Here is a 14,388-nt window from a genome sequence, read left to right as displayed (position 1 = left end):
GACAGACAATATGGCTTATTCTAGAGAGAAAGAAAGGAAAATAAAGGAGGTATAGAGCATGTATGAAGACAGTGGATTAAATATGTCTGCTTAAACAACTCAACAACCAGAGTAACCAGACTAGAGGAGGGAAGAGAGAAAAAGGAGAAATAGAAGGAAGAATGTATCTGTATAAGAATTGTCGGAGAATTAAACCAGGCAATGCAGCAGCACAGGTCTGGAGGAGGGGCCATCTGGGTCTATACCCCTCCAGTAGATAGGCATTATCAGGCACAGAGGGGCATGGTTTGGTGTAGGCGGGTCACGCCTCCACTGTGGGCCCCAGGGTCTGATCCCTGAGGCCCCACCTTGGTGGTGGTGGTGGTGAGGAGAAAAATAGCGACACCCCAGTCTCTCCTCCATGGACCAGATGTCCCAAACCACTCTGTTCTAGCCATACTCACTGTGCCGCTGACCACACAAAGAAGTTTGTCTTGCTCTGCCAACTCCCATGCCCTGGCACTTGGCTGGGATTCAAACTCTCACTCTGTACTGGAGAAGCACTGCTCCGTGCTGCCCAATACATTGTCTCTGGCTGATGGAAGCAGGCAGGGTTTGTCCTGTCCCACAGCACTCCAGGGAGGGGATCACTTTCTCTTACTGCGGACTGCACCCCGGAGCTGGCTCCCCACCCCCCCAGGTGCATGATCTAGGCAGCTGGCCCCAGTCCGGAGAAAGCCCCTCAGAGATTGGATCTTTCTCCGTCCTGGTCTAAGGTTTTTCTGTTGTCAAGATACAGTCCTATGTTTCCCCAGGCTTTCTTTCTCTTCCCCTTGTCTCTCCACAGAAGGGGATCCTTCCCCTCCATTCTTTTTATCTCTCCCCGTTCACCATCATGTACCTGTGGCCTGTCAGGTTGTCCCGGTGGGTCCCTGGAAGCAACCCTGTCTCTTTGCCTCCCAGACTCTTGGAGTTCAAAGTCCTTTGGCTTCAACACTGCTTTGTTTGAGAGACAAGGGAACTTTGGATCCCCCTACTTCTCCACCATGTTGGCCCCTCTCCTGGTCCTTTTAATTAAAGGAGAAATTCCCACTTTAGAACATAAATAAACATAAAGTTAAATGCTACCTGAGTGGATTTAACATCTAAAGAAAGATCAAAATTTTCTTTAAAGACAGTGTGGAGTCAATTGTAATAGTCATGAACAAGTTCATCAAGCTTTTGTGTGCTAATCTGAGTTTTGTTTCAGTCAACAGGCTTAGGAAGAGCGACTGTAATTGCTTGGTGATTTCCAACAAGTTTTCTAGCATCTTACCACAAGTTAGATGTTTGTTTTTCTAAATACCCTTCAGGATATTCTCCTCTGGCTGGTTCCATCCAGTGTTTGGCCTGGTTCTCACCAACAAGCACATGGAATAATTGGTATAAATCTGAGAAACCAAAGTGGTAAATTTGAATAACTGTTGAATTCTTCAGCAAACTTATTGGGGTCCTCAGTCATTTAGGGAACTTTTTAACTATGGCTCACAATTCAGCCTTAGTCCAGGGAACAAGGAACTTGAAGTTTATTTAGTTCCTCAGAAAACTTAACTTTAAAGAACCAGGTTTTAATAGGTTCAGGAGAGGATGAAGCAGAGAGATTAAAAGGCAAGTTCAGCAGAAAGAACAGACAAAAGTGTTGCCAGAGGTGGGTCCTGAGCACAAGATGGGTGCAGATGGAGGGAGGGAGAAAACGGCCTCAGAAGCCATTTTGATGGCTTTTGTTCTGATGGCTTCAGTTGTTTGTTTGCCTCAGTTGATTTGTAAATAGCATCTTGCAAAAAGGCAAACTTAGTATCCTGAAAACATATGGAACGTACAATTTAAAATAGGCATTCCAGAGATACAGAGTTTGCTGGACAAACACAAGATAAAGGAATTCATGACCACTAAATAGCCCTACAAGAAATGTTAAAGGGGACTCTGCATGGATAAACCATAAGTAGGACTAAGTAAAGTAGGAAACACAAAAGCAGTATAAATAAGTATATTTAAAATTCAGTCAAGGGATTCACAAAATAAATTATGTAAATAAATTCACAAAATAAACAAATTATGAACCATATACCTAAAATATGGGCATGGGAGAGAGAAAGGTAAAGAATAGGTTCAAATTTAAGTGACCATCAACTTAATATAGAATGTTACATGCAGAAGATATATACACACCCACACATGTGTAGACACATACACACACAAATTACCATTATATATACATGCATGTATATATATATAATGGTAACCATGACTCAAAAACCAGTAATAGATATGCAAAGACGAAAGAGAAAGGAATCCAAGTATATCACTTAGGCCAACTAATCATGAGATAAAAAGAGAAGAAAGGAACAGAGAAGTACAAAAACAACCATAAAACAAGTAACAAAATGGTAATAAACGCATACCTATCAATAATTACTTTGAATGCAAATGAACTAACTCCAGTCAAAAGACATAGAGTGATAGAATGGATAAAAAAGCAAGACCCATCTATATGCTGCCTACAAGAGACTCATTTCAGACCTAAAGACACCAGAATCAAAGTGAAGGGATAGGGAAATGTTTATCATGCAAATGGATGTCAAAAGAAAGCCCAGGTGGCAATACATGTATCAGACAAAATAGGCTTTAAAATAAAGACTGTAACAAGAGACAAAGAAGGACACTATATAATACTAAAGGGGACAGTCCAACAAGAACATATAATAGTTGTAAATATTTATGCACCCAAAATAGGAGCACCCCAATACATAAAACTGTTAATAACAAAAAGAATAATTGAAGGTAATACATTAATAGTAGTGTACTTTAAATTTTTTTTAACGTTTATTTTGAGAGACAGAGTGTGAACGGGAGGGACAGAGAGAGGGAGACACAGAATCTGAAGCGGGCTCTGAGCTGTCAGCACAGAGCCCAACACAGGGCTTGAACCCTGTGATGAGAGATTCAATGAAAAACAATGAGATAATGAGCTGAAGTCAGACGCTTGACTGAGCTACCTAGGTACCCCTAAAGTAGGGCACTTTAACAGCCCACGTACACCAACAGACAGATCATCCAAACAGAAAATCAACAAGGAAACACTGGCTCTGAACACATTGCACCAGGTGGATTTGACACATGTATTCAGAACATTCCATCCTAAAACAGCTGAATACACATTTTTTTCAAGTGTACATACACCATTCCCCAGAATAAATATTATGCCACAAAACAAGTCTCTCATGGAAAAGATTGAAGTCATACCATGCATCTGTTCTGAACACAGTGCTTTGAAACTAAAAGCCACAAGAAAAAACCTGGCAAGAGCACAAATACATGGAGATTTAATAACATGCTACTAAACAATGAATTGGTCAGTCAAGAAATTAAAGAGGAAATAAAAAATAACATAGAAATAAAATGAAAATACAATCATCCAAAATCTTTGAGATGCAGCAAAAGCTGTTCTAAGAGGGAGGTTTATAGCAATACAGACCTACCTCAAGAAGCAAGAAATATCTCAGATAAACAACCTCATACCTATAGGAGCTAGAAAAAGAAGAACAAAATCCAAACCAGTAGATGGAAGAAGTTTTAAGTGTTAGAGCAGAAATGAAATAGTAACTTAAAATACAGAACAGGTCAATGACACCAGGAGCTCATTCTTTGAAAAGATCAACAAAATAAACCTTTTACCATACTTACTCATCAAAAAAAAAAAAAAAAAAGACTTAAAATCAGCAGTGAAAGAGAATAACCACCAACATCACAGAAATACAAAGGATTATAAGAGAATATTACAAAAAATTATATGCCAGCAAATTGGACAACCTAGAAGAAACACACAAATCTCTAGAAACATATATATAACCTCCCAGTCAGGAAGAAATAGAAAATTTGGACAGACCAATTACCAGGAATGAAATTGAATCAATAATCGAAATACCTCCCATAAAAGTCCAAGACCAGATGGCTTCACATGTGAATTCTACCAAACATTTAAAGAATTAATACCTAGTCTTCTCAAACTATTCCAAAAATCAGAAGAGGAAGGAAAGGTTGCATATTCATACTATGAGGCCAGGATTACCCTGATACCAAAACCAGATTAAAACACTGCAGAAAAAAGAATGATAGTCCAATGTCTCTGACGAATATAAATGCAGAAGTCCTCAACAAAATATTAGCAAACTGAGTCCAACAATACATTTTAAAAATCATTCACAGTCTAGTGGGATTTATTCTGAGGATGAAAGGGTAGTTTAGTATTCCCAAATTAATCAGCATGACACATCACATCAACAAGGGGAATGATAAAAAGCATGTTATCATCTGCACAGATGCAGAAAAAGCATTTAACAAGGTACATTTATTCATGATAACCCTCAACAAAGTAGGTTTAGAGGGAACATAGTTCAACATAATAAAGGCCATATATGGAAACCCTACAGTGAACATCATACTCAGTGGTGAAAACCTGAGCTTTTCCCTTAAGATCGGGAGAATGACAAGGATGTCCCCACTCACCACTTACATTCAACATATTGTTGAAAGTCCTGGACACAACAATTAGACAAAAACAAAAAGTATTCAAATTGGAAAGGAAGAAGTAAAATGTTCACTGTTTGCAGATAACATGATACTATATGTAGAAAACACTAAAGTTCCACCAAAAAACTACTAGAACTGGTAAGTGAATTCATTAAGGTTACAGGATACAAAATCAATATATAGAAATACGGGGCACCTAGCTGGCTCAGTCAGTGGAGCATGCAATTCTTGATCTCAGGGTCATGACTTCAAGCCCCATGTTGGGTGTGGAACCTACTTAAAAAATGTTTTTCAGAAATCTGTTACATTTCTATACACATAATGAGGTAGCAGAAAGAAGTTAAGGGGAAAAACCCCTTTTAGTGTTACACCAAAAAATAGTAGAAACCTAACAGTAAACTTAACCAAAAAAGTAAAAGAACTAAACTCCCAAAAACCATGAAACACTGGAAAAAAAAGAAAACAACCTATGAAACGCTGATAAAAGAAATTGAGGAGGACACACACAAATAGAAAGACATTACAAATATTGTTAAGATGTCCATACAACAAAAAAAAATCTGTAGATACAATGCAATCCCTATCAAAATACCAACAGAATTTTTCACAGAACTAAAATAAATACTAAACTTTGTATGGAACTACAAAGACCCCAATAGCCAAAGCAGTCTTGAAAAAACAACAAAACTGGAGGTATCACAACCCCAAATTTCAAGATATACCACACACCTGTAGTAATCAAAACAGTATGGAATTGTCACAGATATAGACACATATATCAATAGAACGTTATAGAAACCCAGAAATGAACCCACAATTATATGTCAATTAATCTTTGACAAAGGAGGAATGAATATACAATGGAAAAAAGTTTCTTCAATAAATGGTGTTGGGAGAACTAGATAGCTACATGCAAAAGAATGAAACTGGACCACTTTCTTACACCATACACAGAAATAAATTCAAAATGGATTAAAGACCTAAATGTGAGACATGAAACCATAAAAATCCTAGAAGAGAGCACAGACAGTAATTTCCCTGACATTAGCTGTAACAATTTCTAGATAGGTCTACGGAGGCAAGTGAAACAAAAAATAAACTACACCAAAATAAAAGCTTCTGTACTGCAAAGTAAACAACGAAGAAACATGAAAGCCTGCTGAATGGGAGAAGATATTTGCAAATTACATATATGATAAAGGATATCCAAATATACAAAGAATGTATACAACTCAACAAAACAAATATTCCAGTTAAAAAATGGGCAGAAGACATGAACTGACTTTTCTCCAGAAGAGACCAACAGATGGCCAACAGACATATGAAAAGATACTCAATATCACTTATCATCAGGGAATTGCAGATCAAAACCACAATGAGAAATCTCTCACATCTGTCAGTATGGCTAAAAACTAAAATACAAACAATAACTGTTGGTGAGTATGTGGAGAAAAACTGTTGGGAATGCAAACTGGTACAGCCACAGTAGAATATAGTATGGAGATTCCTCAAAAAATTAAAAATAAAACTACCATATGATCCGCTGATTTCACTACTGGATGTTACCAAAGGATACAAAAACACTAATTTGAAAAGATATATGCACCTCTATATTTATTGCAGCACTTCTTACAATAACCAAACTATGAAAGCAATGCAAGTGTCCGTCAGTAGATGAATGGATAAAGAAGAGGTTGTGTATACATACAATGGAATAGTATTCAGTCATTTAAAAAATGAAATCTTGCCATTTGCAGCATCATGGGTAGATCTACAGGATATAATGCTAAGTGAAATAAGTCAGAGAAAGACACATACTGTATGATTTCACTCATATGTGAAATTTAAGAAACAAAACAAATGAACAAGGAATAAAAGACAATCCAAAAAAAAACCCCAGACTCTGAACTAGAGAGCAAAGTGATGGTTATCAGAGAGGAGATGGGCAGGAGGGGCGGTGCATGACACAGGTAAAGGGGATTAAGAGTCCACTTATCTCAATGAGCACTAATATACAGAATTCTTGAATCACTATTGTACACCTGAAACTAATACTATATGTAAGAAAAATTTTAATAAAAAATAAAATAGGCATCCCAGTCAGTTGTGTTTTTGTTTTTCTGCAAGTCACAGCTTTCTAATTTAATTTTGAGTAAAACAAGTTTGTGAAGATTAAAAGTTTCCCATAATAGCCATTGAGGTTCAAAATTACTTTTGGCTAAGTTGATCCATTTAGTTATAAATATACATGTATGAAGACGATAGATTTTTTTTAATTTTTTTTTTTTTTTTTTTTTTTTTTTTTTTGAGAAGACAGGGAAACAGAATCCCAAGCAGCCTCTTCCCTGCCAGCACAGAGTCCGACGTGGGGCTCTACCCCACAAACCGCAAGATCATAACCTGAGCTGAAGTCAAGAATCAGACACTTAACTGACTGAGCCACCCAGGCACCCCAATAAGAGACCCTTTTTTTTTTATGTTTAGTTTTGAGAGAGAGAGTGAGCATGAATGGGGGAGGGACAGAGAGAGAGAGGGAGATACAGAACTTGAAATGGGTCCCACGCTCTGTACTATCAGCACAGAGCCCAATGTGGGGTTTTTTTGTTCTTATTTTAGAGAATGAGTGAATTGGGGAGAGGGGTAGAAGGAGAGAGAGAATTTTAAGCAGGCTCCATGCTCAGTGCAGAGTCCAATGCAGGGCTTGATCCCACCACCCTGGGATCATGACCAGAGCTGAAATCAGGAGTAAGATGCTCAAGTGAGCCACAGGCACTCCAGGACGTTAAATTTTAAACATAAAACCAGCCAGAGTCCCAGAAACATGAGGAGAAGTGGGGGGGTACCCTCAAGCATTTTGATAACTGTTCTCCCATTTCTTAGAGGCTTTTCTCTAGAGCAGAAAGAAATTTCTAAACAGCACAGTTTCAGGGCGCATGGATGGCTGTCAGTTAAGCGTCCAACTTTGGCTCACAATCTTGCAGTTTGTGAGTTCAAGCCCCACATCAGACTCTGTGCTGACAGCTCAGAACCTAAACCTGCTTTGGGTTCTGTGTCTTCCTTTCTCTTCCCCTCCCCCACTTGTTCGTTTTTCTCTCTCTCTCTCCCAAAAAATAAATAAAACATTTACAAAAATAATAAAAAAATAAACACAGTTCCAACAGGAACAGTCTGGTTCTAAAAAGGAATCAGACCAAAGGCTAGAACAGTTTCAGTAGGCACAGTCTGATTCCAGGCAGGAGTCAAGCCAGAGACCAGCATGGTTTCATCATGAAGTCTCGTGTCCTAAACGGAGTCAGACTGAAGGCCACACAAGTACTCTCAGAGATTGAAAAAACAAAAACAAAAACACAAGGCCTGAAAACAGATTGCAAATGAAGCCTGGAGGCTTAAACACAAAGCAGGGCGCTCAAAATCCAGGAGAAAACTTATCTTCAAACTCTGTAGGTGGTGAGAAGACAGCGTACCCAGTTGGCTCTGTAGATACCATCATCTCTTCGCTCACCAGCCTTAGAGTTGTTGAAGGTCTTCACTAGATCTCATTTTTGATCATCAAGTAATGCTGACTTTAAAAATAAAACTGCCAGGGGCACCTGGGTGGCTCAGTTGGTTAAGCCTCTGTCTCTTGATTTTGGCTCAGATCATGATCTCATGGTTCATTAGTCTGAGCCCCATGTGGGGCTTCATGCTGATGACACAGAGCCTGATTGGGATTCTCTCTTTCCTGTTCTCTCTACCCCTCCCCCATACTCACTCTCTCAAAATAAACTTTTAAAAATAAATAAGATTGCTAGTTATTTTACCAGCAAAAAAAAAAACAAAAAACAAAAAAACAAAAAAAACCAGGTTTATTCAGTAATACTAGAGAATTGCAGTCCAGGACAAACAAGATAGGGCAAAACCATAGGCAAGAATTCAGAAGGAAGGAGAGGAATGCCCTTTAATAAAGAGGAAAACAGGATGTTGAGAAAGCTGTTATAAACAAAATCCATTAGAGTAAATTGGCAACTGGAAGTATAGTGGGTTTTCACTGGCTGAGGTGTCAGTGTCTCATTGGCTGGATTGTTGCTTGGGGGAGGAGGAAAGCCTTTCTTCCTCCTGTTGGGATAGCAAAATAGTATCCTTGTGCAAAGTCCCTCTCTTCCCGTTAGGTCTGGAACTGAGAAGTGAGAAGTTGTGAGAGCTTGCCCTGCTGGCCTGACTCCATTCTAAATGAGATTTCCTTTAAAAAAAAAAAAAAAAGTTTCCTTTAATTAATTTTCACATTTTAAAATATGCATGTGGCAGGGGTGTTTATTTTTTCACCTTTATTATGTTGTGTTCAAATACTATAACCTTTACAGTTCTTGCATTTTGAATTTGGAAATGAGTATGGTTTTGTGGAAGTGCTTGTATAATTACTTTTTGTAGCTGTTCCAAAGTTATTTGAATAGACATTTCTCTGTAATAGATTTACTTGCAGTCTATTACCTTTTCTTTCAAATACAAACTTCTTTTAAATCTGTCATAAGGATATATATCCTACTTTACTGCCACTTCTGTTAACCTCCACTTAGGAACTTCGTAGAACCATCATTTCAAAGATGGAACCCTTCTCTATTTTATCTTTCCCATAATTCCCCTTAAGAAATGCTAGGGGCGGCTGGGTGGTTCAGTAGGTTAAGTGCCCAACTTGATTTCGGCTCAGGTCATGATATACAGTTCGTGGATTCAAGCCCCACATCAAGCTCGGCACTGGCAGTGCAGAGCCTGCTTGAGATTCTCTCTCTCCCCCCCCTTCTCTGCCTCTACCCAGCTCTCTCTCTTTCTCAAAATAAATAAACTTAAAAAAGAAGACTGTTACAGCTTGATCACTCTAACAAAATATAATATGAAGCACCAAGATTCAAATGAAATAAATGAATCTCACATCAAATTTTCTTGGATACAGATTCATTTTTCCAGTGACCAAACCCTGCTACACTTCATTCCTCAAATGTTTCTCTCCTTGGCTAATAGAATTTCTTAGTTTCACCTGGAAGCAGAGTGGTCTAGGGGAAAAAAATACAGATTTTAGGTCAGAAAAGCCTGGGTTTTAATCCAAGCTCTATGTACATAACAGTTTGATCAAGTTATTTAACCTCTGTAAACCTTAGTTTCCTCTCCTGTAATAAAAGAATAAGAGCCAAGAATTAATACTGTATCAACTGCAGGGGCTACTAACCTTAGAAAAAGCACCATCGTTGGCAGTCTAAGAGAAAATAGGGAAGTAGTAAAAATAAATAAAAATGGCATTTATTATATATGTATATAATAATTCTATATGTATATAATCAATTATATATAATTATATTCATATAGCATATTAATATATAATAAAACATTTTATATAATATATACATTATGTGTATGTATATATATATATATATATATATTTTTTTTTTTTTTTTTTAAGTATCTGTTCTTATGAGAGAGAGAGGCAGAGAGAGAGAATTCCAGGCAAGCTGTATACTGTCAGTACAAAGCCCAATGCAGGGCTCAAACTCATGAACCATGAGATCATGACCTGAGCTTAAACCAAGAGCCAGCCACTTAACCAACTGAGCCACCCAGGAGCCCCTAACATATATTTTTAATACAGTAAAAAAAAAAGTTTTGGAAGGCATGTTTTCAAAACAAATCAGATTTAAGACCAGTTCCAGTGAGAATCCCTATTTGCTGCATCCCCTCATCAGATTTTGAGGAAATGTTTATCACATTATGATCTAAGATAGATTCTTTCTCAAGTGTTTGTTATATTATGTGGAAAAGTTTTGTTTTAGTTTTGAACTAGCCATTACTAGCCTGAAATTTTATTTTTATACTTATATTCTCTGTTTTTGTTTTGTTTTAAGACTAACAAACTTCCAAACTGTTTTTACATTTTAAAAAAATTAGTGGTGCCTGGCTGGCTCATTTGGTAGAGCGTGTGACTTGATATCAGGGTTGTGAGTTTGAGCTCCACAGTAGGTGTAGAGATTACTTAAAATCTTAAAAAATATTTATTACAGGGGCACCTGGGTGGCTCTGTTGGTTCAGTGTCTGACTTCGGCTCAGGTCATGATCTCGCGGTCCATGAGTTCGAGCCCCGCGTCGGGCTCTGTGCTGACCGCTCAGAGCCTGGAGCCTGTTTCAGATTCTGTGTCTCCCTCTCTCTGACCCTCCCCCGTTCATGCTCTGTCTCTCTCTGTCTCAAAAATAAACATAAAAAAAAAATTTTTTTTTTAAATATTTATTACAATGCCTAGACACCTATTTTTTTAAACCTGTTTTTTATTCATGTGTATATAGGATGGGACATGAAAAGATTTTGTAAAACTATTTTTACAGGCCTTTCTACAGAGTCTTTCTGAGAGGGAAGCAAATTTGTTTTCATGTACTTTTAAGATAATTGACCTGATAGCATATATTAAGTTTTAGCCAACACAAACAAATGGAAAGATATTCCATGCTCATGGGTTAGGAGAATTGATATTGTTAAAATGTCCATACTATTACAGCAATCTACAGATACAATATAATCCCTATCAAAATGCCAACAGCATTTTACACAGAACTAGAACAAATAATAAAATTTGTATGGAACCCTAAAAGACCCCAAATAGCTAAAGCAGTCTTAAAAAAGAAGAATATAGCCGGAGATATCACAACCCCAAATTTCGAGATATACTACAAAGCTGTAGTAATCAAAACAATATGGTATTGGCACAAAAATAGACACACAGATCACTGGAACAAAATAGAGAACTCAGACATAAACCTGTGTTTATATGGTCAATTAATCTATAACAAATATTAACCAGTTAATCTTTTGGTTTCAAGTGATAGAAACTCAAGTTACCTTAAATAAAAAATAGGTTGTTAGTTCAAAGATTCCCAGGAAAGTCTAACTACCAGGCTTGTGAGAAGGGCAGGAATTGGACTCAGCCTGAGGGGTTACTAGAGCAAGTCTTGAAACATTGGCAGGATTCTCTTTCCCCCTGCTGCTCATTGCTCCTTTTCCCTATAAGCCGCCTTTATTCTCAACCATTGCAGGATTCCTTTAAATAGGAAGATATATAGTTCCCCACAGGTTTTACACTCTTAGTCACTAAACAGTTAGTTAAACATAATGGTCTTTCTGGGCCATGTTCAAAAAGCTCATGGGTGGGACTGATGAGTGTGGCATGGCTTAGTTGCTCTTTCAGGGACCAGTTGACTGTGTGGAGGGTGGAATACTGTAATAGGTTCATGTCAGTCAGGTACCAATCTCTAGTCAACCGATTACTTTCACTAATCATGTGGGTGGCTAGATCTTAGATAGAAAAGGAGTGCTAGGCAAACAGCCATGTAGAGTCTCCTGCCCTAGGACAGTGGGATTCCATGGTTTTCATCATGTGCTCTGTAAGCCCCCAGAGCCCTTGTCAGTTCATGGCAAAACCAGTTTTCCATAAATAACTGTCACATATCCACCTTTGCAACTTGTACTGCTAGTTCTGTATAAGCACAAGCATTTCCTTTGATGATACATGCTTTGTGCAGAAGGAATAAAAGAACAGAATTTAAAAGAATAGAATAAAAAGAATTTTCCAGACACGTATCCCCCTAAATAGGTACTCTGTATTTTAAATAATATTTTTCAAGTATTCAAATAGTATTTTTCAAGTTTCCTACTTTGAAATGACTTTTAACTTCTCACTATCATTAGAAAGATGATCCTGGGCTTTTGGTGGACTCAGAGGTTAGGTAAAGGTTTGTCTTAGTCTAGTAAATAATGGTTTTGTTCTTACTTTCTGTTTCAGTGAGGAGGTAGATTTTGAACTTCCATGCACTGAAAATGAGTGTGTATCAACTTCAGAACCTGATATTGGTGGACAATCTAAAATGGTATTTAAAGAAAAAACAGTCACTTCTCTTGGAATCGTGGCAGATGGAGTGGCCCCAGTCTTTAAAAAGAGAAGAATTGAAAATGGAAAATCTAGAAATTTAAGGCAACGAGGTGATGATCAGTAATTGCAAAAGAGCTTTTTGTACCTGCTTTTCAGACCGCATGGAGACTATACATCTTGAAGCTCCTCTGTGTTTGTTTAAATGCTAAAAATTTAGATTTATTCTAAATGTATTTTCTGTGAATCTAAAATAAATCTTTTTTCATGTGAAACTTATTTTTGCTCCTAAAATGGAAGCCTACCACCACATTTCATTGTAATACAGTGTATTATATTGAGTGTCTAAAAATGCTAATTATGTCATAATATAAGATGCTATGTATCTGTTACTTAAAACATGGAAAAACAAGGCCTTTATTCCATTCTTACTCATAAGCACATTCTTATCCTGCACCGAAAATGCATTACTTTTGCACACTGATACTAACTTATCCAAGAAATAAGAATCAGACCACATAAGAGAAGATTCACAGGCCCATGATGGTTCAGTTCTAAGGATTCTGTCAAAAGGCTGATACAGAATGTTTATGTGTGTTGGCCTACCATACCCAGTTTAAGGCTAAGGGCCAAGAACCAGGACTGCAACTCAGGAACTTTAAATGTAGTGCTTAATATGGAATGAAATTTGGACCAAAGGTAGAAATGTGTATTTCCCCAGTTTGGTTCAAAGCAGGAAGCATTGTTTAAACATTATTACTTACCTTGAGCTAGGCATTATGCTAGGAGCTGAGGATATAAAGATGAATAAGCTATATCCCTGTTCTTCATGATTTCACATGCTAGCATAGTCCTTCTCTCAGTCATGCACTCTGTTTCAAACAGCCTTAGATATACTAGAAAGTAATTTTTCAGGCTTATTTAAAGCTATGTAGATAAAGGCTTGAACAAAAATAGTATGATCTCTGACTTCAGTAAAGTTTTAGTATTCCCTTAGACAAATTGGAAATATCTTTTCTGGTTACATTTCTTAACAAGTAGAATTTTCTTATTTTATCCATTTGAAGATGGTTTCTTCCCTTTATTACTCCAAATTCTTAAAATTATATTTTTTATAAATTGTACAGTATTTAACGTTTGGTAGTAAATATTTGTCTTTTTAAGTTTACTAGTGTACATGTAAGAAAATGATAGCTTATTAAAAACTCTATGAATGAGTTAATATTGGATTGGATTTTTTTTTTTTTTCCTAATACTGATCAGAGTTAACAGCATTGGTGAAACAGTATTTGGAGATTTGACTATATTTGATCAGTCTACTAATTTAGGTATTTCATGAATACATAGCGTATGAAGAAATATTTTAGGCTCTCAATAGTGCATTTGTCATCTACCTAAGCAGTACATTTTGGTGCTCAACTGCCCTTAATTGGAGAAAGTAATAAGACCATAAATGGAATGCTACTTTATTTTACCCCCACGTAGCTCATACAAAATACGCAAAAAACATACCTTATCATCAGGAGCTTGGGAAGATGGTGGATTAAGAGAACCCCAAACTCACCCTGTCCCACATTTACAACTAGATACCATCCATATCCAGGTCAATAAAGCAGAGAATGATCTGAAGACTGGCAGAACAAACCACAGCTAAATATAGACGTGGAGCTGCCTCACAAAGGTCAGGACGGTCAGCTAGGCAGAGGGAGGCTGCCAGCAGGAGAGAGGGAGCTCTCCTGTATGGAGAGAGTAGAGATACAGGCCATCCCATGCAAAGAAAGCTAATCCCCATAAGGTTGGCTTTAAAAGCCAACCTGTGTTTGTAAAACCAGTGGGACTTGGATCCTGGAGTCAGCCAACTCTGCACTGGGCAAGCGATGGCTGTGTCTCCGCTCTTACAGAGCAGCTGGCTTGGAGAGGCAACATAAAAATGGCAGCTTACACAACGCCAGGAACAAAT

General features: G+C 37.5%; 2 protein-coding genes across 2 annotated transcripts in view; one reads left to right on the top strand and one right to left on the bottom strand.

Moving 5' to 3' along the window:
• WBP4 (WW domain binding protein 4) overlaps positions 1-13,606 on the top strand; it is a 66,910-nt gene extending 53,304 nt beyond the window's left edge. The window contains exon 10 of the mRNA XM_049647028.1: positions 12,345-13,606. Within this exon, the coding sequence (XP_049502985.1) occupies positions 12,345-12,555 (211 nt within the window). The 3' untranslated portion in view covers positions 12,556-13,606. The remainder of the gene's footprint in view (positions 1-12,344) is intronic.
• Positions 1-14,388, bottom strand: part of LOC125933822 (kelch repeat and BTB domain-containing protein 6) — a 70,657-nt gene that overhangs the window by 17,412 nt on the left and 38,857 nt on the right. The gene's annotated exons all lie outside the window — the stretch shown is intronic.

Source organism: Panthera uncia (genome assembly GCF_023721935.1).
Source record: "Panthera uncia isolate 11264 chromosome A1 unlocalized genomic scaffold, Puncia_PCG_1.0 HiC_scaffold_16, whole genome shotgun sequence".
NCBI classification, from domain to species: domain Eukaryota; kingdom Metazoa; phylum Chordata; class Mammalia; order Carnivora; family Felidae; genus Panthera; species Panthera uncia.
The sequence above is the reverse complement of the archived record's forward strand: the minus strand, read 5'-3'. Positions and strand labels throughout refer to the sequence as shown.